This window comes from Notothenia rossii (genome assembly GCF_949606895.1).
Source record: "Notothenia rossii genome assembly, chromosome: 1".
NCBI lineage: Eukaryota > Metazoa > Chordata > Actinopteri > Perciformes > Nototheniidae > Notothenia > Notothenia rossii.
In genome coordinates, this window is record NC_136912.1 from 65,860,545 (window position 1) to 65,887,963 (window position 27,419).

The 27,419-nt window shown below is 41.2% G+C and overlaps 1 protein-coding gene and 1 long non-coding RNA gene across 4 annotated transcripts; one reads left to right on the plus strand and one right to left on the minus strand.

Moving 5' to 3' along the window:
- Window positions 1–364: 364 nt before the first annotated feature.
- On the plus strand, window positions 365–24,291 carry kdm4aa (lysine (K)-specific demethylase 4A-a). 2 transcript variants are annotated; one of them, XM_079668604.1, is made up of 22 exons: window positions 365–505; window positions 3,174–3,338; window positions 7,874–8,049; window positions 8,184–8,298; window positions 8,391–8,584; window positions 9,004–9,053; window positions 9,367–9,470; window positions 9,639–9,776; window positions 10,614–10,846; window positions 11,326–11,489; window positions 11,699–12,090; window positions 13,411–13,510; window positions 13,635–13,819; window positions 14,106–14,310; window positions 14,526–14,602; window positions 16,883–16,938; window positions 17,276–17,384; window positions 17,633–17,821; window positions 18,469–18,639; window positions 18,962–19,081; window positions 20,989–21,081; window positions 21,413–24,291. In XM_079668604.1, exons 2-22 carry the CDS (start codon window positions 3,192–3,194, stop codon window positions 21,551–21,553), a joined length of 3,159 nt encoding a protein of 1,052 aa, XP_079524730.1. In that variant the 5' UTR covers window positions 365–505; window positions 3,174–3,191; the 3' UTR covers window positions 21,554–24,291. The 2 variants fall into 2 exon arrangements, with proteins under 2 accessions (XP_079524730.1, XP_079524731.1); XM_079668605.1 differs by having other exon boundaries at window positions 13,414–13,510.
- On the minus strand, window positions 9,638–27,001 carry LOC307031489. Of its 2 annotated transcripts, XR_013805987.1 has the most exons (4): window positions 26,191–27,001; window positions 24,942–25,111; window positions 13,835–13,855; window positions 9,638–9,773 (listed from the first exon to the last, which is right to left on the minus strand). It is a non-coding gene; the product is annotated as an uncharacterized lncRNA (long non-coding RNA). The 2 variants fall into 2 exon arrangements; XR_013805988.1 differs by lacking the exon at window positions 9,638–9,773 and having other exon boundaries at window positions 13,721–13,855.
- Between the last annotated feature and the right edge of the window lie 418 nt (window positions 27,002–27,419).

A 27,419-nucleotide genomic window follows, 5' to 3' on the forward strand; every position in this document is an offset into this window, starting at 1 on the left:
TAATAATAATAATAATAATAATAATAATAATAATAATAATAATAATAATTAATTACATTTTTTATTAGAGCACTTTTCAAAGCACTCAAAGTGCTTTACAATTACACATTACACATAATATACATGAAACCGTTATTACTGTGTGTGGACAATACCCACAGGACAGGAGCAAATTAGGGTCAAGTGGACACACTACAAGGGACACAACCTTGTAGTGTGTTATAGTCATACGCAAATCATTTGACTAAGGAAATGTATGCTGTCAATATTGTTTAATTTCTGACAGACTGACAATGATGCAGGCATGGTTTGGAGGAGAGGCGTTGTGATTGGCTGGGGACTACGGAAGCCCCTCCCGCTGGGCTCCATGTAAACAATCACACACTGGGCATGCGTCACTGGAATAATGGAGGACTGTCTTTTCCACCCGGACTTATGCTGTCTGTATTTCTACTCTACTACCTTTCTTTTTTAAGGAAAACAACTCGTGTACATTTCAGCACGTGTAAGTTAATGTTTGACACTTTAAAATGAGTTGCTTTGTAGGAAAGTATTAGTAACTTTAAGTTTAGCCACAGTAAAGTGACGGTCAGCAACAAGCCATGTTTGCTAGTTTGCTAACGGAGAGCGAAGGCAGCTGTCAGATCTCTCAGTCCGCTACACACTTTGCGGCTGCTTCTGTTTCCATAAATGGTTATGTGAATAGACATAACACCCAGCATTGTATACTAATGTTTATTTATTAATATGGCAGTGGTTTGTTTTTGTTTCACCCCTCTTTTAATTCTTAAGACGCAGAGCAAGCTATCTTGCAGTTAGCATGTAGGCTAGTGCAGTAACGTTAGCAATATATTTTTCGGAAGAACAGCGCTGTCAGTGGGCCACGGTGTGAGACAGACATGGTTTTCAACCAATCACAGGCTGAGAATTGCAATCAATTATGGTTGTTCACAGTGGCTCAGTGGGCGTAACCCCGAAGTATTCTGGGTTTTGCTAGTAAAGTCAGTAAATACAGAGTTTAGATTATATTTGCCTGTAAGTTAAACATATTGCGTTAGTCCGCTCTCTACGAAAATACTCTTGTGATGTAAGTTAAGTTGGAGATCAGCGTTTAGTAGCATAGAGGCCAAGAGGGAACCTAGGATAATGAAAAAAAGGAAGTGGAAAAAACTATTTTGGATAAAGGTTGAAACCATATTTAGGGTTTGCTTGCTTAATCGGTTCAGGTTTTAAGAATGCTGCAATATTGTTGAAGTTGTGTTTATTTGTATGTAGTATAATCTATCTTGGTTAAAATCCTATATTTACATGTTTTTTAGTTGTAGGTTATCATTTCTTTGCATTACCTCACATAATAGAAGTGTCACATATCTGACAAGGAGCTTTGGAACTGTAATTATTATATATGGTACTGTTTCAATCACTTTTGGAGTTTTACCAACAAAGAGTCAATACATACAGTGGGGCAAAAAAGTATTTAGTCAGCCACCAATTGTGCAAGTTCTCCCACTTAAAAAGATGAGAGAGGCCTGTAATTTTCATCCTAGGTACACCTCAACTATGAGAGACAAAATGAGAAAAAAAAATCCAGAAAATCACTGTCTGATTTTTAATGAATTAATTGGTAAATTCCTCGGTAAAATAAATATTTGCTCACCAACAAACAAACAAAATGTCTGGCTCTCACAGACCTGTAAATTCTTCTTTAAGAGCCTCCTCTGTCCTCCACTTGTTAACTGTATTAATGGCAACTGTTTGAACTCGTTATCAGTATAAAAGACACCTGTCCACAACCTCAAACAGTCACACTCCAAACTCCACTATGGCCAAGACCAAAGAGCTGTCCAAGGACACCAGAAACAAAATTGTAGACCTGCACCAGGCTGGGAAGACTGAATCTGCAATAGGTAAGCAGTTTGTTGTGAAGAAATCAACTGTGGGAGCAATTATTAGAAAATGGAAGACATACAAGACCACTGATAATCTCCCTCGATCCGGGGCTCCACGCAAGATCTCACCCCGTGGGGTCAAAATGATCACAAGAACGGTGAGCAAAAATCCCAGAACCACACGGGGGGACCTAGTCAATGACCTGCAGAGAGCTGGGAACAAAGTAACAAAGGCTACCATCAGTAACACACTACGCCGCCAGGGACTCAAATCCTGCATCGCCAGACGTGTCCCCCTGCTTAAGCCAGTACATGTCCATGCCCGTCTGAAGTTTGCTAGAGAGCATTTAGATGATCCAGAAGAGGATTGGGAGACTGTCATATGGTCAGATGAAACCAAAATATAACTTTTTGGTAAAAACTCAACTAGACGTGTTTGGAGGAGAAAGAAGACCATACCTACTGTGAAACATGGGGGTGGAAACATCATGCTTTGGGGCTGTTTTTCTGCAAAGGGACCAGGGCGACTGATCCGCGTAAAGGAAAGAATGAATGGGGCCATGTATTGTGAGATTTTGAGTGACAACCTCCTTCCATCAGCAAGGGCATTGAAGATGAAACGTGGCTGGGTCTTTCAGCATGACAATGATCCCAAACACACCGCCCGGGCAACGAAGGAGTGGCTTCGTAAGAAGCAAGTTCCTGGAGTGGCCTAGCCAGTCTCCAGATCTCAACCCCATAGAAAATCTTTGGAGGAAGTTGAAAGTCTGTGTTGCCCAGCGACAGCCCCAAAATATCACTGCTCTAGAGGAGATCTGCATGGAGGAATGGGCCAAAATACCAGCAACAGTGTGTGAAAACCTTGTGAAGACTTACAGAAAACGTTTGACCTCTGTCATTGCCAACAAAGGGTATATAACAAAGTATTGAGATGAACTTTTGTTATTGACCAAATACTTATTTTACACCATAATTTGCAAATAAATTATTTAAAAATCAGACAGTGATTTTCTGGATTCTTTTTTTTTTCATTTTGTCTCTCATCGTTGAGGTATACCTAGGATGAATATTACAGGCCTCTCTCATCTTTTTAAGTGGGAGAACTTGCACAATTGTTGGCTGACTAAATACTTTTTTGCCCCACTGTATGATCCATTAGCTGATGGTCTGTTACTCTCAAGTGATGGAACATTAAAGGAAGCCAGATGCTGTGAATCATATGACTTTAAGTCATGTGACCTAGATGTCGTCATGGTGATCATGTCCATGTTTTCCTCCATACAGAGTTGAGGTCAGAGTAAAATGCCTAAGATGACTACAGACAAGCCTGCCCAAAGTGTGGGCTCCAGGATAATGACGTTCTCCCCCTCCAAAGAGGAGTTCAAGGACTTCAGCCGGTACATCGCCTATATGGAGTCACAAGGAGCACACAAAGCTGGAATCGCGAAAGTAAGAAGAGTCTATTGTATTTTTGTATGTAATTATGATCGATACAATGTTATAGTGGCTCTTTATTCGATGTATTTAGTTCCTAGGCTTCTCTGAATGGTGATCTTAGTTCGGACTTTTTGTGAAGACCCAATGTACTCACCGGAGTGATCTTCTTTGAAAGTCAATTGTGTTATTACTGCAGGTTATTTCCATCCAGAACGCATCTCCTGCGGTCCACTACTCACTTGATTATTCAATACTACAAAACTGCATAAAGTAACTCAAATACATCACTTACTAACATGGGACAAAACTGACTTTGATCCTGACTTGCAGACTTCCACCATTTCACTGGCGTAAAGCAGTTGAACTGTGCTGGACCAACCCCCTTCTCCTAAAAATGACGTTCCCACAGAACTAAACTGCATTCTCAATTACGTTTAGCTAGAAAAGTATTTTCTCCCACGTGACGTTCGTTATGAACGTATCTTAAATACGTTTATTTTCACATATCTTCTAGAAACATATTTTCTCCCACGTTACGTTTCTTATGAACGTATCTTAAATACGTTTATTTTCTACATATCTTTGCCATTTTTTGTCTTGCTTATAATAATGATAATAGTCATTTATAAATATCAGTTTAGAGCACACATTTGAAATCAGTATGCAAGGCTGTAATTTCGCCAGCTGTTACTCTCATGAGCGAGGCAGAAAATAATAGTTTTAACATGCCAAAAAGCTGCTGTCGTTTATTGCACCTCAAACATTAAAACAAATCCAGAGTTACGTGTTTCTTGCTAAACGTAATTGAGAATGCAGTTTAGTTCTGTGGGAACGTAATTTTTAGGAGACAGGGTTGGCTGGACACGTGCTCTGAAATCTGTAACTGTATACAGCACTTTCACATGTTGTAAATAATAACAGAAACCTTAGCATCAAGAATAACAATATTTACAATACTATACAAATACTGCAGTATTCATTTAAATGATATTGAAAAAATATGTAATTTGTCTTCCCAACATAGACCTTATTTTTTGTTATAATTATGTGATAAAGTAGTTGATGAGTATGACTGTATAAAGTGTTTGTGATACCTTTTGAATTAAGATATCTTGATGCTTTCAGCAGAAGTAAGCAAATATCTGTGAATACTTTTGCATCAACATTAATACCGTGTTATGAAGCTAACTGGTTACAAATAATCTTTATCAGGATTTAATGTTTACATGAGCATAGGGATATCTGGTGATTTATATTCCCCTTATACATGATACACAAGAGTAACCCTGATTACTGTGCTCTGTTTGTGCAAGGCCTGCAATGTTTACAAAAACAAACTGGAGGTGAGATTGTCGGGACATTTTGAACACTACCGTACCGTAATGGTTTGAGAACATTTCTGCTAGTTGATCGCCAAAATACAATAATATGTTATCGTCAGCAACCTCTTTGGATCCTCAACAGCTGTCTGCTCAGAGAGCATCATCATATCTCTTTCTCTCTGAACCACATACAGGCACAGACACTACGTGCTGAGCTATTCCTGAAAGCAACTGCGTAGGATAGGGTAGCAGTGGATTAAGAATTGAGTCTCTTAGAGAAAACTCAGTTTCTTCATCGCTTCATTTTTGTTGCTTTACTTGGCTGACGCTGACTCTGCTCAGAAAACAAGCTAATAAGTAATGATGCAAACTTGGTATATATCATATATATTTCCACAGCACTAATTCCATCAGCACATTGACTAGACCCTCCAGAAAAACGCGGGCTAAAATCCTTGATTATGCAATTAAACATGCGGGGTTTTTATGTGATTTTATGCGGTGAAATTGCGAAATATGCGGAAAGTTGCGAAAAAGAATAGATTTTTTTTAAAATATTGGGCTGTCTTATTTATTCTCTCTCACACACAACCTGCCACTAACGTTAAACCCCTTTCCTATTCAATTAAACACATTCAATGTTTATTTATTGTAAAAGCAATGGGGCTATTTTAATCACTCTCTCTCTCACACACACACACGCACACACACTTCTCCGCCTCATTCTGTTTTCATTTACTCGTTCGTTATCTGACCAGCTTCAATCTTGTAGGCTACTCACTTCGTTTCTTGTAGCCCTCGAAAGGGTTTTGGAGGTTGATGCCTCGGTGAACGTGAGTTGTTTGGCTTTCTTGTCCACAGCAGCAGAAAGCATTTTCGAATGTTTGAATGAATCAAAGTGGGTCGTCACCGTCAACTTTCTCTTATGCTCCAACACACAGTTGCACGGGGTGCAGAATAGTTTCCCCCCACTTTCGTGAAAGACATCGGGGTACTGCTTTGCCCGGTCTTTAGCAGAAATGTTCGTCGTGTGAGTTCCACACGTTCACTCTACGGTGTTGTTTACCTACTGTGATGCGCGAGCTGATGACGATGCGTCATCATCATCACTACTTCACGTCAAGATGAGTTAACTTTTTTTTCTCAACTTTGTGTGGAAAAATGCGGGGATTATGCGGCCTTTTGATAAATATGCGGCCTTTTAAAAATCTGCACAATTTTGCTGATTATGCGGTAAACTCTGCGATCGCAGAATCCAGGCTTGGAATTTCGTCATTTTAGGGGCAAGGCCATTTGGCCTTTGGTGTTACACATTTTTTCAGGGCGCAAAGGCCACATGCCAGGGCACAAAGGCCATTGAGGGAAACATTTGGATTTGGAGCTTACAAATAAATAACTTCACTTTTTGATAAGAAAAACACACGAATGACATGGAAAAACAAATCACTTTTTTAATATCAATAATGTTAAACATGATATCATCATATAGGCCTATGCCTCCTTAGTATTACCGTATATAAAATAAAATACTCTACTTTGAATAATTAGTGTTTTGGTATGTTTTCCATCTACTACTTCTCCCATTCACAAATCCAAAATAAAATCTAAAATTCTATTAATATGTAACGAATACATTCCATTTCAGAGCAGAAGAAACAGCCTTCAAGGGGCAAACTCTGCACCATTCACTCTGCACCATTCGTGTGTGTGTGTGTGTGTGTGTGTGTGTGTGTGTGTGTGTGTGTGTGTGTGTGTGTGTGTGTGTGTGTGTGTGTGTGTGTGTGTGTGTGTGTGTGTGTGTGTGTGTGTGTGTGTGTGTGTGTGTGTGTGTGTGTGTGTGTGTGTGTGTGTGTGTGTGTGTGTGTGTGTGTGTGTGTGTGTGTGTGTGTGTGTGTGTGTGTGTGTGTGTGTGTGTGTGTGTGTTCAACTCCTCACAGCTCTGGTCAGAAACTGGACAAAAGTTAAACATGTACAAACCACAGACTGTCTGTGTCATGGCGAATACTCAGGACGTTGTTGTGAGTGTGGACGGAGCAGCTACAGGTTAGTTTAGCAGCCTGATTGATCCATTCAGAAAACACGCATTTTAAAAGGTTTTTCGCCTGCCGTCTGTCTGCAAAAGTCCTCTAAATAGGACATAGGCTATGTGATATTTTTCACACAACAGGAAAGCCCAATAATTATTTTCTTTTGGGAAAGTTTGTCTTAACACGAAAACCAATACAGGAAGTTAATCAACAAGTACTGTAATGGCGCATTTCCACTGCGTGGCCTCGCACAGCTTAGTACGGTAAAGTTAGGCCTTGGTAGGCCAGGCTCACTTTATGCTGCGTTTCCATTACAGTTTAGGAACTGGGGTAGTAACTATAGTAACGCAGTGTAGGCGGAGCCCTGACATCATCTTCAATGCGAAACACAAAACCAACATCAGCTGTTAGCTCTTAGCACTCAGAGCTCACAGCTCCTCATATCTGTTCACAAACTAGACAAAAGTTAAACAAGTACAAACCACAGACTGTCTGTGTCATGGCGAATACAGTCGCTGGTTTCTTTATGTCTGTAGGCCGTTGTTGTGAGCGTGGACGGTCGGAGCATTTACAACGTTAGCTTAGACAATCTCCATTTAAAAAAACACGCATTTTAAAAGGCTTTTCGCCTGCCGTCTGTCTGCAGACTTGTCAAAGCATTAATTCATGGTTTTTACGAACCGGTATCAGTATGTTGTTACTTCGGCATCATTTTGAAACGTGTATTACAATTAAATCACTGTAAAATAGGTTAATATTGTCGTAGTTGGTTTCCACCACAGTATTTACATGGAAATAAGCCCCGCCCCCTCTCCAGCGCGTCCTGTTTGAATGACGGGAGTAAACACAGCTGACAGCCGCGGTGAAACTCCAGGGTGAGAATATTCGCATTGCGTCCGTTGTGAACGCAGCATAATGCAGTTCAGAAAACACTGTTCTGTCGCTTTTAAAGCAACTTCGAGATTTTAACAGTATTAGGGGCACACAGGCCATGGTGGCCGTAGGACGTACAATTATTTGTGGGGCATAACGGCCAGACCGAGGGGCTATGACGGCCATGGCCGTCATGGCCGCCGTGAAAATCCTACCCTGGCAGAATCGCGTTTTTTCTGGAGGGTCTAATTGACAGAATCCTCACTCTGCTGCTCTGAGTACACTTATCTGTTTTCATTCCGTTTGCCTTGTATTTATCTTGCAGGTAATTCCACCTAAAGGCTGGAAACCTCGAAAAACATATGATGACATCGATGACCTGGTGATACCTGCTCCCATTCAGCAGGTAGTGACAGGCCAGTCCGGACTGTTCACACAGTACAACATCCAGAAGAAGCCAATGACCGTCCATGAGTTCCGCAAGACATCCAACATGGACAAGTCAGTTCACGTAGTAATAATAAAACACAGTCGATCGAGTGATGTTTTTACCACAATAACTATAATACTATAATGTGGAAAACCTGGCATAGTATGGTATTTGGATAAGCAACCAAGCTCTCCTCTCATTGTAGGTTCTGCAATCCTCGATATGTGGATGTTGATGAGCTGGAGAGGAAGTTTTGGAAGAACCTGACCTTCAACCCCCCCCTTTACGGTGCTGATGTCAGCGGAACACTGTATGATCCAGTGAGTGGTAATAGTTGATAAGGCCATTTCATTTTGACAGTATCAGTGTCACTGTCGTTACGATTAACGGCCTCTTAATCCGTCCTTTACAGGATGTGACTGAGTGGAACATCGGCCGCCTCAACACCATTCTGGACACGGTAGAGAACGAGAGTGGGATCAAGATCAAAGGAGTGAACACACCGTACCTCTATTTTGGGATGTGGAAGAGTGCCTTTGCGTGGCACACAGAGGACATGGATCTGTACAGCATCAACTACCTGCACTTTGGAGAGCCAAAGTCCTGGTACAGTCACTGACACACCCTTAATGCTGCACACACAATGTCCCTCTGCTCTCCTCTCACTGCTTACATGTATTTGTGTAGTGTCTTTCATAAACAGTTGCATTACAAAAGTGCAACACAAACTTTTGGTGATTAGAATCCCAAAGTTAAAGGATATTCTTTTAAACTTTGAAGAATCTTAAAATCTGTTCTAAAGTTGAAAGGCATCAATGAAGTGACATTAAGACATGGGAGTTCTCATTCTCATTCCAGTAATTAAGCTTGCTTGTAATAAAAGCATTTTAGCATTATATCTGATTGTAACTAAACTGTCTAAAGTACAGGCTAGATACTTTGCAAGGTTATTGGCATCCACATTCTGCTGTTAATATCAAAGTCATTGCCGTAGTAAATATACTTGTGCTTTTGTTTCTTTGCAGGTATATTGTCCCACCAGAGCATGGGAAGAGACTGGAACGACTCGCCAAGGGTAAGTGTTGCGTTCTCACATAAAGCCATACATGGATTATAATGTGTATTACCACACTCGTTATGTGTTATGTGCTGCAGTTTGTGGTGCAAATGGATCATTTACACTATAGTTACTCACACTTAGCCACTGTGTGCCACAAGCCACAGCGTGTCATGATGAGTTGTTTCAAAGAGGAAGTCTAATCTGCTTTCAGTAAACCTCTATACCGTGTGGAAAGTACCTTGTTTCACATAAAATACTTCAAATAAACAACAGAACCAGAGAGGGTCATCTTCACTGATGTTGTGTGTGTTGCGTCTTGTATTTCCAGGTTTCTTCCCAGGGAATGCCCAGAGCTGTGAAGCCTTCCTGCGCCACAAGATGACATTAATTTCACCCTCAATCCTGAAAAAATATGGCATACCATTTGAGAAGGTGATCTTTTATTTACTTTGCGCTGTACATATTTCTTTACAATATGTACACAGTATAACAGCAACATGCTTAACAAACATGCATTTAAGGTATGATGATAATGACATGAAAACATTATGTAAAATGGTATATCTGATCTTGTAATTCTGTTTTATTTTTATTATTCAGGTGACTCAGGAGGCTGGGCAGTTTATTGTGACGTTCCCCTTTGGTTATCATGCTGGTTTCAACCATGGCTTCAACTGTGCTGAGTCGACCAACTTTGCCACCCAGCGATGGATCGATTACGGCAAACAGGCGACACTGGTAAGCAAAAAATAAATACAATGTAAACAGCAGTGAATCATAATCTATTACATAAAAACAAAGGCTTCAGCTCCTGTGATGCGTAGGGATTGAGGTTCATTATGTCACATTATTTTGTTGAAACATTTTGCCTGCAGGCAGCCTGTCGTTTGTTTCTTTGAAAGCAGTTGGAGGATTGACTTGTTAATCACGTTATCCTGAATAACAGTGTGCTCTTATTTTTTTTAAATAAAGAAAAATTGTCTATAGCAATAAAATGCACTATTGCGATACAGCATGGATTCACTTTGGTTTACTTATGTGGTTTATTGATTTATTAAGGTGATTGGTAGGTGTTCACAGTGGATGTATATAATACACATATTACTATAAGTACTAATTATAAGCTTGTATGACAATGAAACCTTAAAGAAAAACCTTTTCATTGCACAAACAAAGTGAGTTCTGCAAATATAAAAAAATCAAAGTAAAGGGCCTAAGTAACCATTATTTATTTTTTAAAGTATTTTATTGTGTTATCTGATGGATTAACAGAAAATGAAATTCATGTGCCAACGTTAGATTGACCAGACTTCTATTTCCGGATTGAGGTGACTGCACATAGTCCTTGATCAGAATGTCCTTAGCAAGCGGTCTGCTATCCCTAGAGGTGGTCTTCTATCGAGAAATAGCAGAACATTGAATGTCCAAGTTGGGCAATCAAAATGTAGTATTCATCTAAGCAGGGTGTTAAGAGAACACTTTCAACCCCAATAGTGAGTTCAACTGTTTTCAAAGCATTGTTTTGTACCATGTTCTGAACCTTGACTCAAATGTAGATATGTGTGTTCCTCCCAGTGTTCGTGCCGACAGGACATGGTGAAGATCTCCATGGATGTGTTTGTACGCAAATATCAGCCCGACCGTTACAAGCTGTGGAAGGCAGGGAAAGACACCGCTCCCATCGACCACTCCAAAGTCACACCTGAGGCCACTGAGCTTCTGGAACAAGACAACATCGAACCTTCAAAAGAGACTCCCACTGAAGCTGTGTCTGAGGAGCCCACTAGTCCCATCCTGGAGGACAAAAGGTCTGCATTTAATCCACCAATTCTACTATTCTACTATGCTTGTGAATTACTTATGAAATACCAGATTACTTTCTCAATGGTTCTTTATTTAAAGTATTCTTGGGCATATTTATACAGCAAATCCCATGTTAAGATTTTTGAAATACCTTTTCTGTGTTGTTCCAAAAATCTTGGTCCTTAACTATGTAGTTGTTAAACTTTTTTTCTAAGCTTAGTTATCATATCTCTGTTAAAATGCACTTCAGCATTATATCAATAAGTACACTGTTTCTGTCTTCAGATCATTTACTTCTAGTAAATCTAGTAATACTGTAGTGGCGTAGAAAGTGCAATGTTTTGCCTCCAAAATGTTGTGGAATAGAAGGATAATATTTCATCAAATGAAGATTGTGTGTGAAAGATTTTTTCTTCACATGCTGTATTGGAAACAGTGTTTCCCCTTGAGTCATAGTGCATAACAGTTTTTTTCCATGCATCAGTCCAAAGCCTCAGACTGGGACAAAGCGTCAGCTAGAAGCTGATAAAGCATCTTCAGATATCAAACCTGAGCTGACGATGGAGGAGACTGAGGAGGTGGAGCCAAAGAAGGCCAAGCTGTCACGCAAGGAGACTCCCACTAAAGTCTCTGTGAAGCCCAATAAAGGTACAGTACAGTTCACTCAGGACAAAGGGCTTTAAGGTCAAACTGCATCTTTACCGACAGCTCATTCTCCTAGCTTCATTTCATTTTTTGTTGTAAAGGATGTAATGACTTGGAAGATACTGAGCCAACGACCTGTGACAGTTTTTTAGGAGGATCTTGGTGTACCAGTAGATGCAATAATGTTGGTCATTTCTATGTTATTCTTTCAGACACAGGAAAAGTCAAGACAGAACCTAAGAAGGAGAAAGAAGCCAAGCCTCAGATTAAATCTCAATCCAGACCCAGGGCTAAGAAAACTCCCAACAGACAAAGCATTATGAAAAAAGAGAAGAACGGTGTGCCAGCTGCAAACAGCTGTCCATCAGAGCACATTGAGAGCCAGGGGGCGGGTCCCTGCTCTGAGGAGGAGAGTCAGCGGGGGGGCAGCTGCAGCCCGCCACACAAAGCGTTCCAGAGGACGCTGAGCCCCGCAGACGTCCTGCACGTACACAGCTACGCCAAGGGAGACTACGCAGAGGGAGAGCCCCCCCCGAAGGAGGAGAGGACGAGTGAGGACAGTGACAATGAGATTGAGAATGACTACAGAAATGTTTGCAAAGCAGTAAGTTGACAAACTTAACACATGTATAAGCAAAGTATTGTTCACTTTATTGTTAACATTATTTCAAACAATTGGTTTCAAGAGGCGCTTTCACACCAAGTACTTTTCCCATGAACTCTTAATTCCTGGAACTCTTATTTCCTGGAACTATCTAGTAAATCGCGTTCACACCGGAATAAGTCCCAGAGGGAGCCGCTGATGTCACTTCTTCTTCTTCTGCTTTGGGTTTACTGGCAGGCCGCAAACAACTTCAAGGCATATACTGCCACCCGAAGTCCCCGGGCCGGGAGACCCCGCAGTGGCTTCAGTAGAAGCTGCTGGGACTCCCAGCAGCTTCTACTGAAGCCTTCCGAGTAAATCGCCAGAACGCCGACACCTCCTCATCTCCACCGCTCCCATGTTTTTGTTTGTATTGCCTTTCTCTCTCCGTTGGTGCGCTGGGCTAATGCTAATAATGCTAATGCGAGCAAATAAAATGGCGGCTTCCCAAAAACTTTTCTGAGTTTTAAGGGGCGTGGTTTGCAATTCGCCCAGCCAATCAGAAATTGGAACCTTTTTCTCCCCAGGAAAGTACCCCCTCTCTAGCAGGCACTAAAAAGGGGGGGAAAGGTTCCCAAAAAAAAGTTCTAGATCTTTTTAGTGTGAACGCAAAATCCCAGGAACTATCGAAACTATTCCTGGGAAAAGTACTCCGGTGTGAAAGCGCCTAAGGATGCTCAGATCAGTTAGCTGCCAGTTAAAACAAAGAAGGAGATGATTAATCTCAGGTCAAATCAGGACACAGTCTTTGATGCATTAAGACAGAATCACAGAAGTGCAGAAACAAGACACAACAAAAAGACATTGAATATTAACTGTGTGGTAGGTTCTAATGCATTGCCTGTTCATAACAGTCCAATTGCTTGCAATCAGGGGCGCCGTAAGGGGGTGAAAAGTTAGGTCGATTCTAAGGGCCTGTGACTGACAGGGGCCCAAACAATTTTAGAACATTAAGAAAAAAATGTTTAAGTAACCAATGTGATATCTTTTCATGGGGCCCAAAATCCCTGGCGGCGCCCCTGCCTGCAATTGATTGAATCATTGATTCCAGGGAAGTAAAAGATACTTTAGTTGTTACGTGTTTATGTCCCGCATTCAGCAGCACAAGTCCAGCCTATAAGCATCAGTGGTTAAAGGCTTGTTGTGTAAAACATGCTCTACTTAGTACAGAGCCCTGAAGGTCCACCCCACTGCTGCACAGGGCAAAAGATAAAAACATACCAGGGTGGTCTTGTGTAAAGCCGGCCTGGATGCTAATGCTAACAGTGGTGTGTCCCTCAGCAGGGGGCCGGAGAGGCAACTGGAGATGAAGAGGAAGAGAATGACCTGGGACAGCTTCCAGGCCACCATCCACTCATAAAGGATGGCATGAGTGATGAAGGTTAGTGGCAAGGCCTCATCTTCATATTGTCTGAGCATTTTATTTGTAGAAATGGGTTAAGCGAATATAAGTACTTTTAAATCTGTGTAGTCAAATATTGCTGTTGGGCTTGCTTGTCCCTCAGAGGTTCCAGAGGAGGCCCCCCGGGTAGAGGAGGGTGGTCTGGAGGGGGAGAGCTGGGCTAAACCTCTGGCTCACCTGTGGCAGAACAGACCCCCCAGCCTGAAGAAAGAGAAGGAGTACAACCAGCGCATGGAATCCAAACCTCCATACTGCTCCATTTGCATGCTGTTCTACACATACCAGCAGGTAAGATCCACTCACCGCCAACATTTGGAGCACATCCTAGGGAGAGAAAAAGTAAATCAATTCAATATTTATTAGTCTATCACTATTTTTTTACATAACTTTGAAGACATCATTCAGCCCTGCACTTTCAGACAACATTACATTTCATGTTATTTAGCTGACGTAGCTATTTTTACATAATTGTTAGCACCAACCCAACTTTCATGTAGACCAGTAGGTGTTTTTTTGGTCCATATTCATATTATCTACTGTGTTGTAAGCTCTATGTTTCTGTGCTTGCTGGCAGACGGAATGTGCCAGCATTGTGGACAGTCCCGTCATGGTTCCTGGGGGGGGCATGCGGACCAAACCACTGATCCCAGAGATGTGTTTCACCACCACCACAGAGGAGGACTCTGAGTGTGAGGAGCCGCCCGTAACGCCTCATCTAGAGGAAGACGGAACAAGCCTCCTCATCAGCTGCTCTCAGTGCAGCATCCGGGTTCACACCAGTGAGTACTGCATCTCCACAGTTATATCATATAACGTAGCCTGTGCACACGTGACCCAACCCTGCCGACCTTATTATTATTATTATTATTCTAATTGTCTCCGTTTTGGTGCATGACCAAATGCTGTCTGTGGATGGCAGTACTAACAAAACGTCATAATGTCTCAGCTATTACACTAGTGTGTCTGACTGAGTCTTTGTGTTTATATATTTTAGGCTGTTACGGTGTGGATCCAGCCAGTGTGAGCAAGGAGTGGAAATGTGCGCGCTGCAAGGCTAACGCCATGAATGAGGTCAGTGAACCAAAACATGTTGCTCAGTTGTTTCCATGGAGCCCTCTTGCTAGTTGTCTAAGTGGCTCTTCACAAATCAAGCATCCCAAATGATGATACACATGTATGAATCAAATCTGCCCTTTTATCAACAAGGCTCACATTGTTTACACTTGAACCTACTTTTTCTCAGTTTCCTCATCTAGTGCTGCCAATATGTTTAACCCTAACCTTAACCCCTTACAGCCCTTGAGATGTGTAATGACATCAAACACGTTGAAGTTTGTGTAAGAGTCCAATAATTAGTGAGGCTGCACTGAGCACATGGGTACATTTTGGAACTGAGGTGCTTTAAATGTAGAGGCTCACTTGTACACGATCACACGTGACACATGATGAAACAGTAAGTAGAGTAGGAAATGGAGGATCCCTTAGCTCATCTTCAATGGATTGGAAGTAAGCTTAAGAGATGTTTTTTTTGTCTTCGATTAAATTGAATTGGATTATGTTAGATATACTATTTTGATCCCAAATTAGGATTGTTTTGTTATAGCAGAATGTTCAGAGGCATTACACATGAGTAAAAATAGTATAAAATACAAATGTAAATATATACATAGAAACTGTATATCTTTAGAGTATCCAATACACAATATGAAAATATATATATTATATATAGATATATATCTATAATGCAGTGGTCCCCAACCTGGGGGGCGCGCCACCAATCGCATGGGGTGCGCCATGCCTGAGATGTTTTGAGGCCTAATATAATATTTAGACTTTCTTTTTTTTTACATATACCGTAATTTTCGGACTATAAGCCGCGCCTTTTTTCCCATTTTTCGACCCTGCGGCTTATATAACGGTGCGGCTAATCTATGGATTTTTACAGCTAACGGCCACTAGGGGACCTCCTAAATCTATGGATTTTACAGGTTACAGTCCACCACCTTTAACTCTATGGGCTCTATGGCCGGTCCGCGCCCCCCACCTTTAAGCGGCGGGCTCCAGCAGGAAAAGCTGGAGGCCGGAAAAGAGTGAGACAGGTAGCGTGCAAAAGTAAAAGTGGAACCGAGAGTGGTACGAGAGACAGAACGAGAGCAAGACAGACAGACATTGCGAGAGCGAGACAGTTTGTCCCCGTACCACTGGTTGAAAACCACTGCTGTAGATCACTGCCGGTACGTGCGCTGGGAGCGCACCGTTTAAGTTTGAAAGTTGAAAAGTTTGTGTGTCTGAAACGCTATGTGATACAGTACAGTTTACACAGTACATGTTCTGTAGCTACTATTGCACTAAATGGTAACACTTGAATACGTTATGCAAATATGCAACTTGTTTGTTGAAATGTTAATAAATGGGAGCTTCCTCAAACAGCCATCTCTTTCCCGACAATCCCCTCTGTGCACGAACCCTTACATATGGTAATTAAACATTAAAACACCTGCGGCTTATAGTCCAGTGCGGCTTATATATGTACACATCATTCAATTTAGCTGCTGCGGCTTATATTCAGGTGCGCCTTATAGTCCGAAAATTACGGTAATTGTTACACAATACATGATTGTCGCTGAAGGCCTTGTCTCTACATTACAATAAAGTATAACAAACAATTGATTAATTAATTTGAATACAAATTCAAGTTAGTAGCTATTATAGGCATAAAAAGACAGAAATGTTTCTTCTGCCCGTAAAGTGTCCAAACCAGGCTTTTCTGGATAAGCGCATTTTTAAAACATAGTCATTGTCCATGCCGGTTTCAGTTGGATTATTTGTCACAGTTGCTCCTATCAGATCGGTCTCCTCCATTTTGTGACAGTAAGTGTAGCATTTTTGAGACTTTGAAACTTGAATTACTGCTGTCGCGCCACCCCGGGTGGCAATTTCCAACAGGAGTCATTTAGGGGGGGCTCTCTGGGGAAAAGGTTGGGAACCCCTGCTCTAATGGAATGAATCTTCTACAAATAGAAACAAAAACATAAATATAGGATTCTATATACATTATTAAAGTTGAGTTTTTTTGTTTATTTGGTTTAAATTTCAATCCCTCAGGTTCAGTTTAGGGTCAGAGGCTGCCATGGTTACAGGATTCTTTGATGTATTACCTCCTCAACAAGGTCTAAATAAGCTGCGGCTCATGTTGCTGCTGGCAACAGAAACCCCGCGTTAAACACAACATTTAGGAGTCTGACAACAATAATTGTTTACTACTCTCTTGAGTTTTAGATTGAAGCTACAACGCTGAAAAGATCAGGGCTCTATGGTTAGCAATCGATTGATGACATGGTCTTTTTGCAGAATTGCTGTTTGTGTTCGCTGAGAGGTGGAGCCTTGCAGAAAGCCAACAACAACAAGTAAGTTGTCAGGATGGGTGAAGTACAGCTAGTTTTAAACATCTGCACTTTGATAATGTTTTTTCTCAAGCAGGTCTAAGATATTTAAACCACTTAACAGCCAACAACATAGGACTTCTGAGTCAAAAATATGAATCGTGTAGGGACGCACGTTGATCGGTTACCAACGTTGCAGGATTTAACACGGTAGCACATTGACCACTTCAAGAAACGCCAACAATGATCAAAAATGTTCTAAGATGAAAAAGGTTTTTGTGAAAATGCATACAGTTTTCTTACAATGCCACATATCTAAAGAACCATTAACAATATGTGCGCATATTTTGGTTTGTTGCAGGTGGGTACATGTGCTGTGTACAGTTGCTGTGCTGGAGGCACGCTTTGTCAACATCACTGAAAGAAGTCCTGTGGATTTAAGTGGAATCCCTTTGCAGAGATTTAAACTGGTGAGTTCAAATAACGTCAGCATTGTAATGCAAAAGCTACCGTTACATTCTCAATTGAAAGCTGGTATTCAAATAATAAGCAGCTCAGATAATTGAAGGCTGATTGCTAAACAAGGCGTGGAGGAGTAATGACCTGTTCTCCAGTAGTTCACAGTAGATCAAAGATATGTACATTTCGCCTTAATTGAATCATTTCGAATCCATTGCAGTTTCCTCAGCCTTGGCTCCTGTGTTTTAATCTCTGACAGAAGTGCTACTACTGTAAGAAGCGGATGAAGAAGGCTTCTGGCTGCTGTGTGCAGTGCTCTCATGGCCGCTGCCCCACAGCCTACCACCCCACCTGTGCCCAGGCTGCAGGAGTGCTCATGCAGCCCGATGAATGGCCCTTTGTAGTACACGTTACCTGCTGTCGACACAAAGGGCCCACACAGATTGAGGTAAGGAGCTTCTGATGTCTCTTTTTCTTTAAAGGTAGAATAGATTCAAATGTTCTAATCAAAATTCCTTAAAACGACTTGACCGATGTTGTATATTTAGTTGAGTTGTGTACATTATCCCAAATGTATCAGGGAAATCTGTTATTCAGTACAGTGAGTTTAATTTGGTCTCCTGGATTGGCGTCGTATCCCCTTTTAAGTGTCAGCATCAACGTTTAAGAAGGTCATGATTAAAAAAATTACTAATCAAGTGTCAAACAGGGATGTTGATTTAGCTTAAAAAAAAAAAAAGTGCTGATATACAAATATGTATTTTCCAATGTAAAGTTAGTAGATGCTTTAAAAGTATTTTCAGGGCCAATGACGTCACAGACTGACATGGTAACCACGGTTTGGCTTCAATGCCCAGCCCACTTCCTGGGTGTTTGAGCTGACCAAAAGGAGGCATTCCCATGATTCCATGTTGCTTCACAAACTACCACATAACATCTGTGTTACTGTTTTGATGGAGATAACCCTAGCCCATAACCCATTTGACCCTTTGTTTCCCTTTTTGTACAGTGCAGTGCAACTAAATGTCAGGTACTACAAAAATAGCATCAACATAAGCCATTCATAAATATGTTTTTTTAAATCTTCTCTTACAGCGCAATAAAGCAGCCATGCATGAGCTGACGGTGGGACAGAAGGTGATCTGCAAGCACAAGAACGGCCGCTACTACCAGTGTGACGTGGTGCAGCTGACTAAAGAGATCTTCTACGAAGTCAACTTTGACGATGGTTCCTTCAGTGACAATCTCTTCCCCCAAGACATCGTGGTAAGTCTCACTAACTCATCTTTATCTTGTCAACGCTTCAACTCTAAAAGGACTTACAGGGAGTAGAAATCTGGATATTCTTTTTTAAAGAACATCCAATCTGTTATTATGAACGTTGGTATGTTTTTACCTATAGCGCAGATTGTTGCCCTTTTAGATATGCATGTTAAACTTTGAGTTTTTCTTCTGGACATTATTTATTGTACTGCAGTGACTTTAATGTGTAGCTTTGTGTTGATATCATAGAGAGCTGTGTTTCCAATGTAAGACATGAGATGATGTGTGATTGCAAATGTTCAGAACTCTGTGTTTGGTTTTTCAGAACCGAGACTGTGCTCAGCTTGGGCCCCCCCCTCAGGGAGAGGAGGTTAAGGTGCGATGGACAGACGGCCTGGTGTATGGGGCCAAATTTGTGGCATCACGTGCCATCTACATGTACCTGGTAAGATGGTGTTATTGTGTTTTGTTGGTTTTTTGTCACATCACAAAGCTTGAATTGCTGTTATTAAGTCAAACTTAACTACAGACTCACAATTGTAACATGTAGAATATAGTTGCCAGCACAAAACAGTCTTCATCTTACAAATGATTCTACCATAGAGGTGCATATGTTTGTTTTATATAAGGGCTGCTGTCCATTTGAACGTGGCCTTAAGGCTATGTTCTATAACAATTAATAAAAGATCTGGATCCAACAGAGAACAAAGACTAAGCATGTAGTGTTTGTGAATAAAAACGAAAAACAGAGACTGAGAGACATACCAAGCTAAGAAAAGATTATGGATGACATCATGTGTCATAAAGGAACTTCCTATCTTTCACAGTGGTTCGGTTGATAGGTGAGCGGTTCATGTTCTTCAATGTGAATTAAAATATTCATCAAACAGAGGACTCATGGAACAAAGACAGTTAGATTTGACATAAAACACAAATATATATATATATACTTATTTATTGCAGTTAGTGATCTTTACTATAGAAAAGTCTAACGAATCAAGGATAGAAGAGATGATCGGTGTGATCTTTCCACAGTTGGAGAGTTGTCCTACCTGTCATGTAATCGGTTATTGAATTGACTGGATCGGATTGAACTTGCTTCTTTCTAAGATGTTGACATGACCAGGTGCATCATCTGCAGCATTGGACTGTGAGCAGTGTTTGTGACACACTTTGGAGCTGCTTTCAGTGCTGAATGCATTGTGAATGACTCTAAAAGTGAAGCCTGGCCTGCCTCTTACTTTATTGAGTGCTCCCAACCCAGGCAAGATGTATTTTAAGCCTCTGAATGTCTCCTGAAACTGCCCCTGTACCTCCTGTCTTTGGAATGCCCTGTGCAAGCAGAATCACTGCAGTGTTTAAAGGGACCGGAGGCAGCTCACACTTCACACCTAATATGTTACTTTCCTCAAAAGAGAGGAGGAGTGTTGGCATTTTCTGTAGGCCAACCTGGAAGTTAACATCGTATATTGTATTTCAGAATATTGCAGAAAATAAGAGCTGTGCTAAACACACATTTATGAGACTTAAATGTTTTGTTCAGCAGGAATAATCTCCAAATATTAGAAGAAGCTAACTTCAAATTACATCACAGTCGCATGGCTGTGCATCACCACCACTAAGCTAAAGGTGGTCATGTTCTGTCAGAAGCTGCTTGTATCGAAGCTTTGAACATTCACAATTGGGGATTTTACCCGTCTCACCAAAACATGTTTAAAAAAACTTTGATTTTGAAATAAGGGAGTCGGAAGTAGTAAACTGAGACATGTCTCCATGCTTTGATGTTCAAAAAGCTCTTTATTTTTCTCATACTGCCTGTTCTGCAGCACCTCTTTTCCCCCTCTGTCTGAAACCAAAGCCCAGTCTGCTCTGATTGGTTAGCTGGCCGGCTCTGTTGTGATTGGTCAACCACTTTGATATGTGTCGGAAACGTCCCGCCCCTTAGCCAATCACGTACAATGTGTTGGAGCGCCAGCCAATAGAAGCGCAAGTACATAGTGATCTCAATATGTTAGGGAAGTAAACAAAGGATTCAAATTAAGTAGGGGGGAGTGTGTGGGAGAGAAACTACCTCTGGAGAGAACTTTGGGATTTTAGCCTTTGCAGACCATTTACATACACACAAACCTATAGAACACTACAGGAGAGGGAAAACCCCAAAAAGCATAATAGGGCCATTTCATTGTATTGCTTTTCTAGCAGTTACACTCATCATTATCTATACAAATAGGTGTTTAGTGTTCTCTCCTTATCTTTACTTATTATCGTTTTTCATTACATGTGGTTGGAAGGAGATATTTGACATAAATGGGCATGAATATGACATTTCTCTGACTGCATTTTGGGCTGTAGGTCGAATTTGAGGATGGGTCTCAGCTAACGGCAAAGAGAGACGACGTCTATGCTCTGGATGAAGAACTCCCAAAGAGAGTCAAGTCAAGACTGGTGAGTGCTACCCAAAGAACACACACACACACACACACACACACACACACACACACACACACACACACACACACACACACACACACACACACACACACACACACACACACACACACACACACACACACACACACACACACACACACACACACACACACACACACACACACACACACACACACACACACACACACACACACACACACACACACACACACACACACACACACACACCTGAATCCAGCTATCATTTCTGTCTAATCTAGTGAATCCATTTAACAGAGAAAGAGTTAAGGAAAGAAAGTGTGTTAAAGTGTGTTTGTCTCTGCAGTCTAAAGCGTCCGACATGAGATTTGATGGCATCTTCGAGGAGAAGGAGATCATCAAGAAGTCAAAGAGGCAGAGAGTGATCAACTCACGTTACAGAGGGGACTACATCGAGCCTGTGATCTACAGAACCATCATGGAGTAACGCTCACTTCCTGTCTGCTCACACACACACCAGCAGCCTGACACTCTGAACTGTACCCAAATATTAGCTTAGCAGCTAGCCACTGACAGACTGTAGCTCCACATCTTTTCCTTCAAGGCTCGCTTTGGACTGTTCTCCTTTTTTACTTCCTTCTTTGTTCCTTCAATCAAACTTATATTGGCTTTGTTTGACTACGATTAAAGAGACTGCAGCATTTATTTATTTCAGTTGTTCCTGTACCTGGCAGTACGTAGAAGAAGGAAGCATTACAAAAATGGTATTTGTTTAATAAACTAACATTTTGACAGTAATGCAACTTGAAATGTATTATAATTAATTTCTCTCCACAAAACATTTCAATTGGAAAAGCCATTAGTGGCTAATAAACTGAGCCTGACAATTATCCCAGTTAAAGCTTTTTTAATTTAAGGTAGGACTTAAATGTACCCTTACATTTCTAAATGAATTATTTCAAATGAATACTTTTATTGAGAATTTTCATATAATTTTATCAAATTTTGTGTGCTAATTTTTTATAATTGTTTCTGTCTGCAACTAAAAAATAATTGTGTTTATAGGGTCAGAAATTAGTGAAAATTGCTCATCACAATTACCCTGAACTGAAATTAAATCTTCATTATTCAATTTAAAATAATATAAGACGGAACAGAATCAAGCTTCACATTTGAGAAACTTGAAAAAGTAACAATTTGGCATTTTCGCTTAAAATATGATAAGTTCATGATGTTCATTCATAAGTCTGCTGACTTGACATTTAGCTCTAAAGATCCTACCCCTGATACCTGCCATGCTCATTTCATTCAACACAACTTTTTAAGGACTATGCACCATGTTTACATAAAAGCAGTTCAAAAATAATTAAGTCCTTAAAACTACACCCACTCTTTTGGTCTGCTATGTGCAAGACATTTTTTAATAAATGGCATTGGATCAAACCAAACTAACAGAAGCCCTACCTTTTAACAGAATGAAAAAAGCCCTGACACAAAGGGGACTGCGTGTGTCAGGGAGCAGAGCTTTACGTTATTAGCTCCATTTACTTGGCTCCACCTCTCCATCTGATAACGCACATCATTCAACATGAGTCCATACAGCCATTACACACCCATACAGGTGTAAATCTAATAAACTCAATTGCACTGATATTATCTTTTTAATGATGGGAATTACTCCCCTACAGTTTTTTACCAGGTAGCTGATCAGCTGGAACGATGCCCGATGTTTTCGCTCACGAGTTTTCGTGAAACAATTATTTAGATCATTTCTATCCGAAAACAAAAGTAATGAAACTACTAAACGTTTTTATATATATATTAGTGCAGGTACAGTGCTTGAGTTTCTGGTCTAACAATTAAATAACCTTTTGGTTATCTTTAAAAAAAAATTGATGAGAATTCTTAACATTTTTAAGTTTCATGACTGGAAACCAAATATGTTTTTAAATGTTCAAAAGATTTGTATCAAGATTAGCCATCTGACAAGATATGTTTACTGACAGCTTTTGGTACTTGAAATTAGATATCAGAAGATTTAAGTAGAAGTTTAAAAAAGAAAACTTCAAATAACGTTTGAAGAATATTGATAGTAAGCGTGGTTCATTCATTCCTTTTCAGCCCTTTTAACTGCAGTTGAAGCTTTAAAACATGTTAAATTGCCCTTGAGTTTAGATTATTCAAACTTTAGTTTTTTGATTTTTGATTTACTGTTTAGTGTGACAACAAATTGAGACTATAATATAACATTTTGGACATATTGACCACAGAATTGGAACGCTTCAAACCTGGCTTGAGCAATTAAAAGCAAATATATATATTATTATATAAAAATAATCTCCCTACAACTTTAAGAAACTGCTCCCACATGCGAGTACACACTTTTCCCCCAGCATTTCAGATGAACAGATAGATTCCAAAAATAATAATATATGGATGAAGTATTTCTTTAAGTGGTAGCAATCCCATTGAATCCACTGATTGAATTCTGCTGATTGAACTGCATTCCTTTATTAGAAGTGAATAAAGCTTGTTTTACCTGCCTATTTATTAAGGTGCTTTGAGAAAGTTTTGCATTAAAGACAGGAGTAGCATTAATGCTGCCGAAGTTGAGTTTAATGATGTATTTTTTCTACAGTATACAGATGAATTTATTCAGATTTATAACGCGCTTTGTCTATACATTTGTTTCCTCGCTCTTCTACTCAAAGTTGTGCATTGCACTTTTATTTAAGTTTTGTTTGCGAGGACATTTAAATAGGTGTGTGCTGCCAATGCGTACCTGTTATAGAATGTTAATTGTACATTTATGAAAAGTCTTATGGATTGTTCGCCCCTCCCGCTCGGCCAAGCTCATGTGTGAGTCTTGTTCTTGTGGTTGTGAGGCTGCAGTACAGACAGAGAATGCTAGTTTTATAGTTAGCCGTTAGCAAATGCAAAGACCCCGCTTTCATCAGTCCAGTGAAGAAAGGATTTTTGTATTCATGAAGTATCAGAGTTCAGAGGGGATTTTCTTAACTGTTTTATTGCGTTGTTTTGTAAAACATGTTCTATGTGTGTTCTCACAGAATGCTGTGAAGTGTAAATGTCATGTAGTCTATTTTAAGATGTTACCCGTTGACGCAGGAGAGGAGCGTTCTGTTCTTGTTGCTGAACTCACAGATTATTATTCAAGCAATTTCTAAAACTCATCTGTTCGTTTAAGTAAAGAAATTTGCTTCAGCACTATTTGTCTTGTCCTTATTCTGCATTCACTCTGAGTATATCCGGTTAGATCAAAAAAGCCATATTAAAAAGGGAGCCTCTTGTGCTTTAGGGGGATTTCCCCTTAGTGTATTGTATAGGTTATGTGCATCTAAATGGTCTGCAAAGGCTAAAGTCACAAAGTGCCCTCCAGAGTATGTCAAATTTAGACACACTTTTTGTACGTTGTTTTCTTTGCATATTTTCGATATACCACGATATGTTATTTCAGTTATCAAAAACTGTTAAAAAAAATAGATATTTTCACTATCAACACACTATACTATGTTGTTTTTTTTCAATATTTTCGACATACTATGTGTTTAGTCATTTTCTTTGCTTATTTTCGACAATTATTGGACAACTATTAGTGTGCAGAATTATTATGCAACTAAAGGAAAAACGGCAACGTTCCCATCTCACTTTATTTTCCTCTGTTAAAGTGAGAATAATAAACTACTAAAAATGCACAGATAACAGTCTGAAAAAAATACCAGGCAATATACCATTAAGCCACTCCTCTCTTCAATAACATTCCCAAGCCTTCCATTCATGGAGTGTTGTTGATCTGTTGACGATCAACTTTTGATGCATTTTCATTGCACAAGTTCATAATGTATAACTCCACTTACATCAGCCAAAAGGAAAAGAGCCTCTTCTTTTTCCTTGAAATGTGCCATCATGACCAGCAGAGACATCTTGGTTGGAGGATTCCTCCTCGATTTGGGTGAAGACATTCTGAATCTCTCTCCTCCATTTGGTCTGCTGACTGTTGAAGCTGTTTAGCCATGTAATGCTGCAACTATAACAAATAACATACAAACTTTTAGGAGGAAAAAAACCGCAATAATAAAGTTTATAAATCTAAATAATCCGTTAAAGGTCACAGCGGTTCTCACCCCTTGCTCCTGATATTTTCACCCCGAAATATTGTACAGTAACAACAAAATTATACTGTAACATTACAGCACTATTTACAGTAATGCTGTAATATTACAGTATAATGTTTTAATTGCTGTAGTCTATACATTTCCCGCCTAAGGATAATATTCCCACAATGCAGCATACTGTAATGTTACTGTATACATTGTACAGTAACATTACAGTATTGCTGTAATATTACAGTATGGTTTTAAAGTGCTGTTGTGGTGACCACGTATTTAACCACTGGTTCATAATTCAAACTGGGAACTACAGTTGCGGCTATTGTTCCCGCACGGACATGTTATGTGTCCGTGTGTGCCCTCTTGGCTCTTTCTCTTGTCGACCCGGGCTGCGACCCGACAACATGTCCTATTCTGCTCTCTATTAAAGTATCCTTTCACATCTCCATTGCACCGCCTCCGACTCCATGTCCTCGGCATTACACTGGTGACCCCGATACGTCTTGGGAAGTTTCCTGGACGGAGCCGAACACGGCAAAAGGAACTCGAGTTCCTTTCTCGAAATGCCAGGGTTTGATTGGAGACGTCCGTGGCTGCCACCAGCATGCGGACTGAGGCTCGGTGCGTGCTCCGCAGAAGGCTGGGGACGTTGCTCGCCGTTCCCGCATCGGCTTTCTATCCAACGGGGGGACGATGCACGACCTGCTGGGTCGACCAGCAACCCCATTGCTACCTCGTGGGTTTGTTCTTCGGGGCGTGCGGCTGCACATCCCGGCTGCTAACCACGTGGGGCTAACGACGGCTAGCAGCCACCCATGGCTGCCAGCTAGCGGCTAACCACGTGGGGCTAACGACGGCTAGCAGCTACCCATGGCTGCTAGCTAACGGCTAACGGCTAGTGCTAACGGCTAGTGCTAACGGCTATCAGCCCTCCTGAGTTTTCTGGTGCCGGAGAGGAGGTTCGACCAGCCGGTTGACCTCATGTGGACACTCTCACCTTTTTCACCACATCGACGGTGTTTCAGACGCCACTCACGTCTTCATCGATGCCTGGGTGGTGCACTCCTGGACCCCGTCTCGCCTCGGCAGTTCCGGACGTCGCCCATGCTCCATCGGCCCATGAGTGGCACGCTCCGGGACCCTGTCTGGCCTCTCCTGCTTCCCGAGCATTTCATGCCCGCCGCCGCGGCACGTCTGCCTGCGGCCGGGTTGCTCTCCTGCTTCTCGGGGACGCCTCAGCGCCTGCTGAGGACTTCATGCCCGCCGCCGCGGCACGTCTGTCTGCGGCCGGGTTGCTCTCCTGCTTCCCGGGGACGCCTCAGCACCTGCTGAGGACTTCGTGCCCGCCGCGGCAGCACGTCTGCCTGCGGCCGGGTTGCGCTTTTTCCTGTTGGGTTCTCCGCAACACCTACTGCGGCCCCCTTACGACGGCCCGTTCCGGCCCGCCCCCGGTGGGGGTGCCCTCGCCCTTGTTAGGGCCCCTACCCTCTCCTCACCTTGGCCCGTTCCATGGCCCGGTCCTCACCTGCGACCACACCCTCGTCGGCCCCTGTGGTGCTTCCTCCACGGGCGCGAGGATTTATTTTTGCCCTGTTTGAATTCTGGGGGGGCTTGTGTGGTGACCACGTATTTAACCACTGGTTCATAATTCAAACTGGGAACTACAGTTGCGGCTATTGTTCCCGCACGGACATGTTATGTGTTGCTTACATATAGTGTGTGCCCTCTTGGCTCTTTCTCTTGTCGACCCGGGCTGCGACCCGACAACATGTCCTATTCTGCTCTCTATTAAAGTATCCTTTCACATCTCCATTGCACCGCCTCCGACTCCATGTCCTCGGCACTACACTATATACATTTGCCGCCTAAGGATAATATTCCCACAATGCAGCATAATGTACAGTATCAGACTGTATTACAAATTCAAAGTAAATTACTGTGGGTAATACAGCAATTTACTGCCTAGATTACAGATTTTTTTTACAGTGTATAGTGTATTCCACCTCTTTAAAATCCTTCTTAACTGTTTCTAAAAGATTAGTAACATTTAGGTCAAAGAGTTTGTTATGTAATTGTGTAATTTTTACCCCTAAATAAGTGATATACAGATGGTTGTCCCAGACTGACATTTTGAAAAGGAAGAGTTTCAGCTATTTTATTTATAGGAAGCAACTCACTTTTCTGAAGGTTTAATTTATAGCCTGACATGTTTCCGAAGCTGTTGAG

Coding starts and splice junctions, on each gene's coding strand:
- kdm4aa (XM_079668604.1), top strand. CDS start 3,192: ATGCCTAAGATGACTACAGACAAGCCTGCCCAAAGTGTGGGCTCCAGG. Junction 9,471..9,638: donor ATGGCATACCATTTGAGAAG/GTGATCTTTTAT, acceptor TTTATTATTCAG/GTGACTCAGGAGGCTGGGCA. Junction 10,847..11,325: donor CCCATCCTGGAGGACAAAAG/GTCTGCATTTAA, acceptor TCCATGCATCAG/TCCAAAGCCTCAGACTGGGA.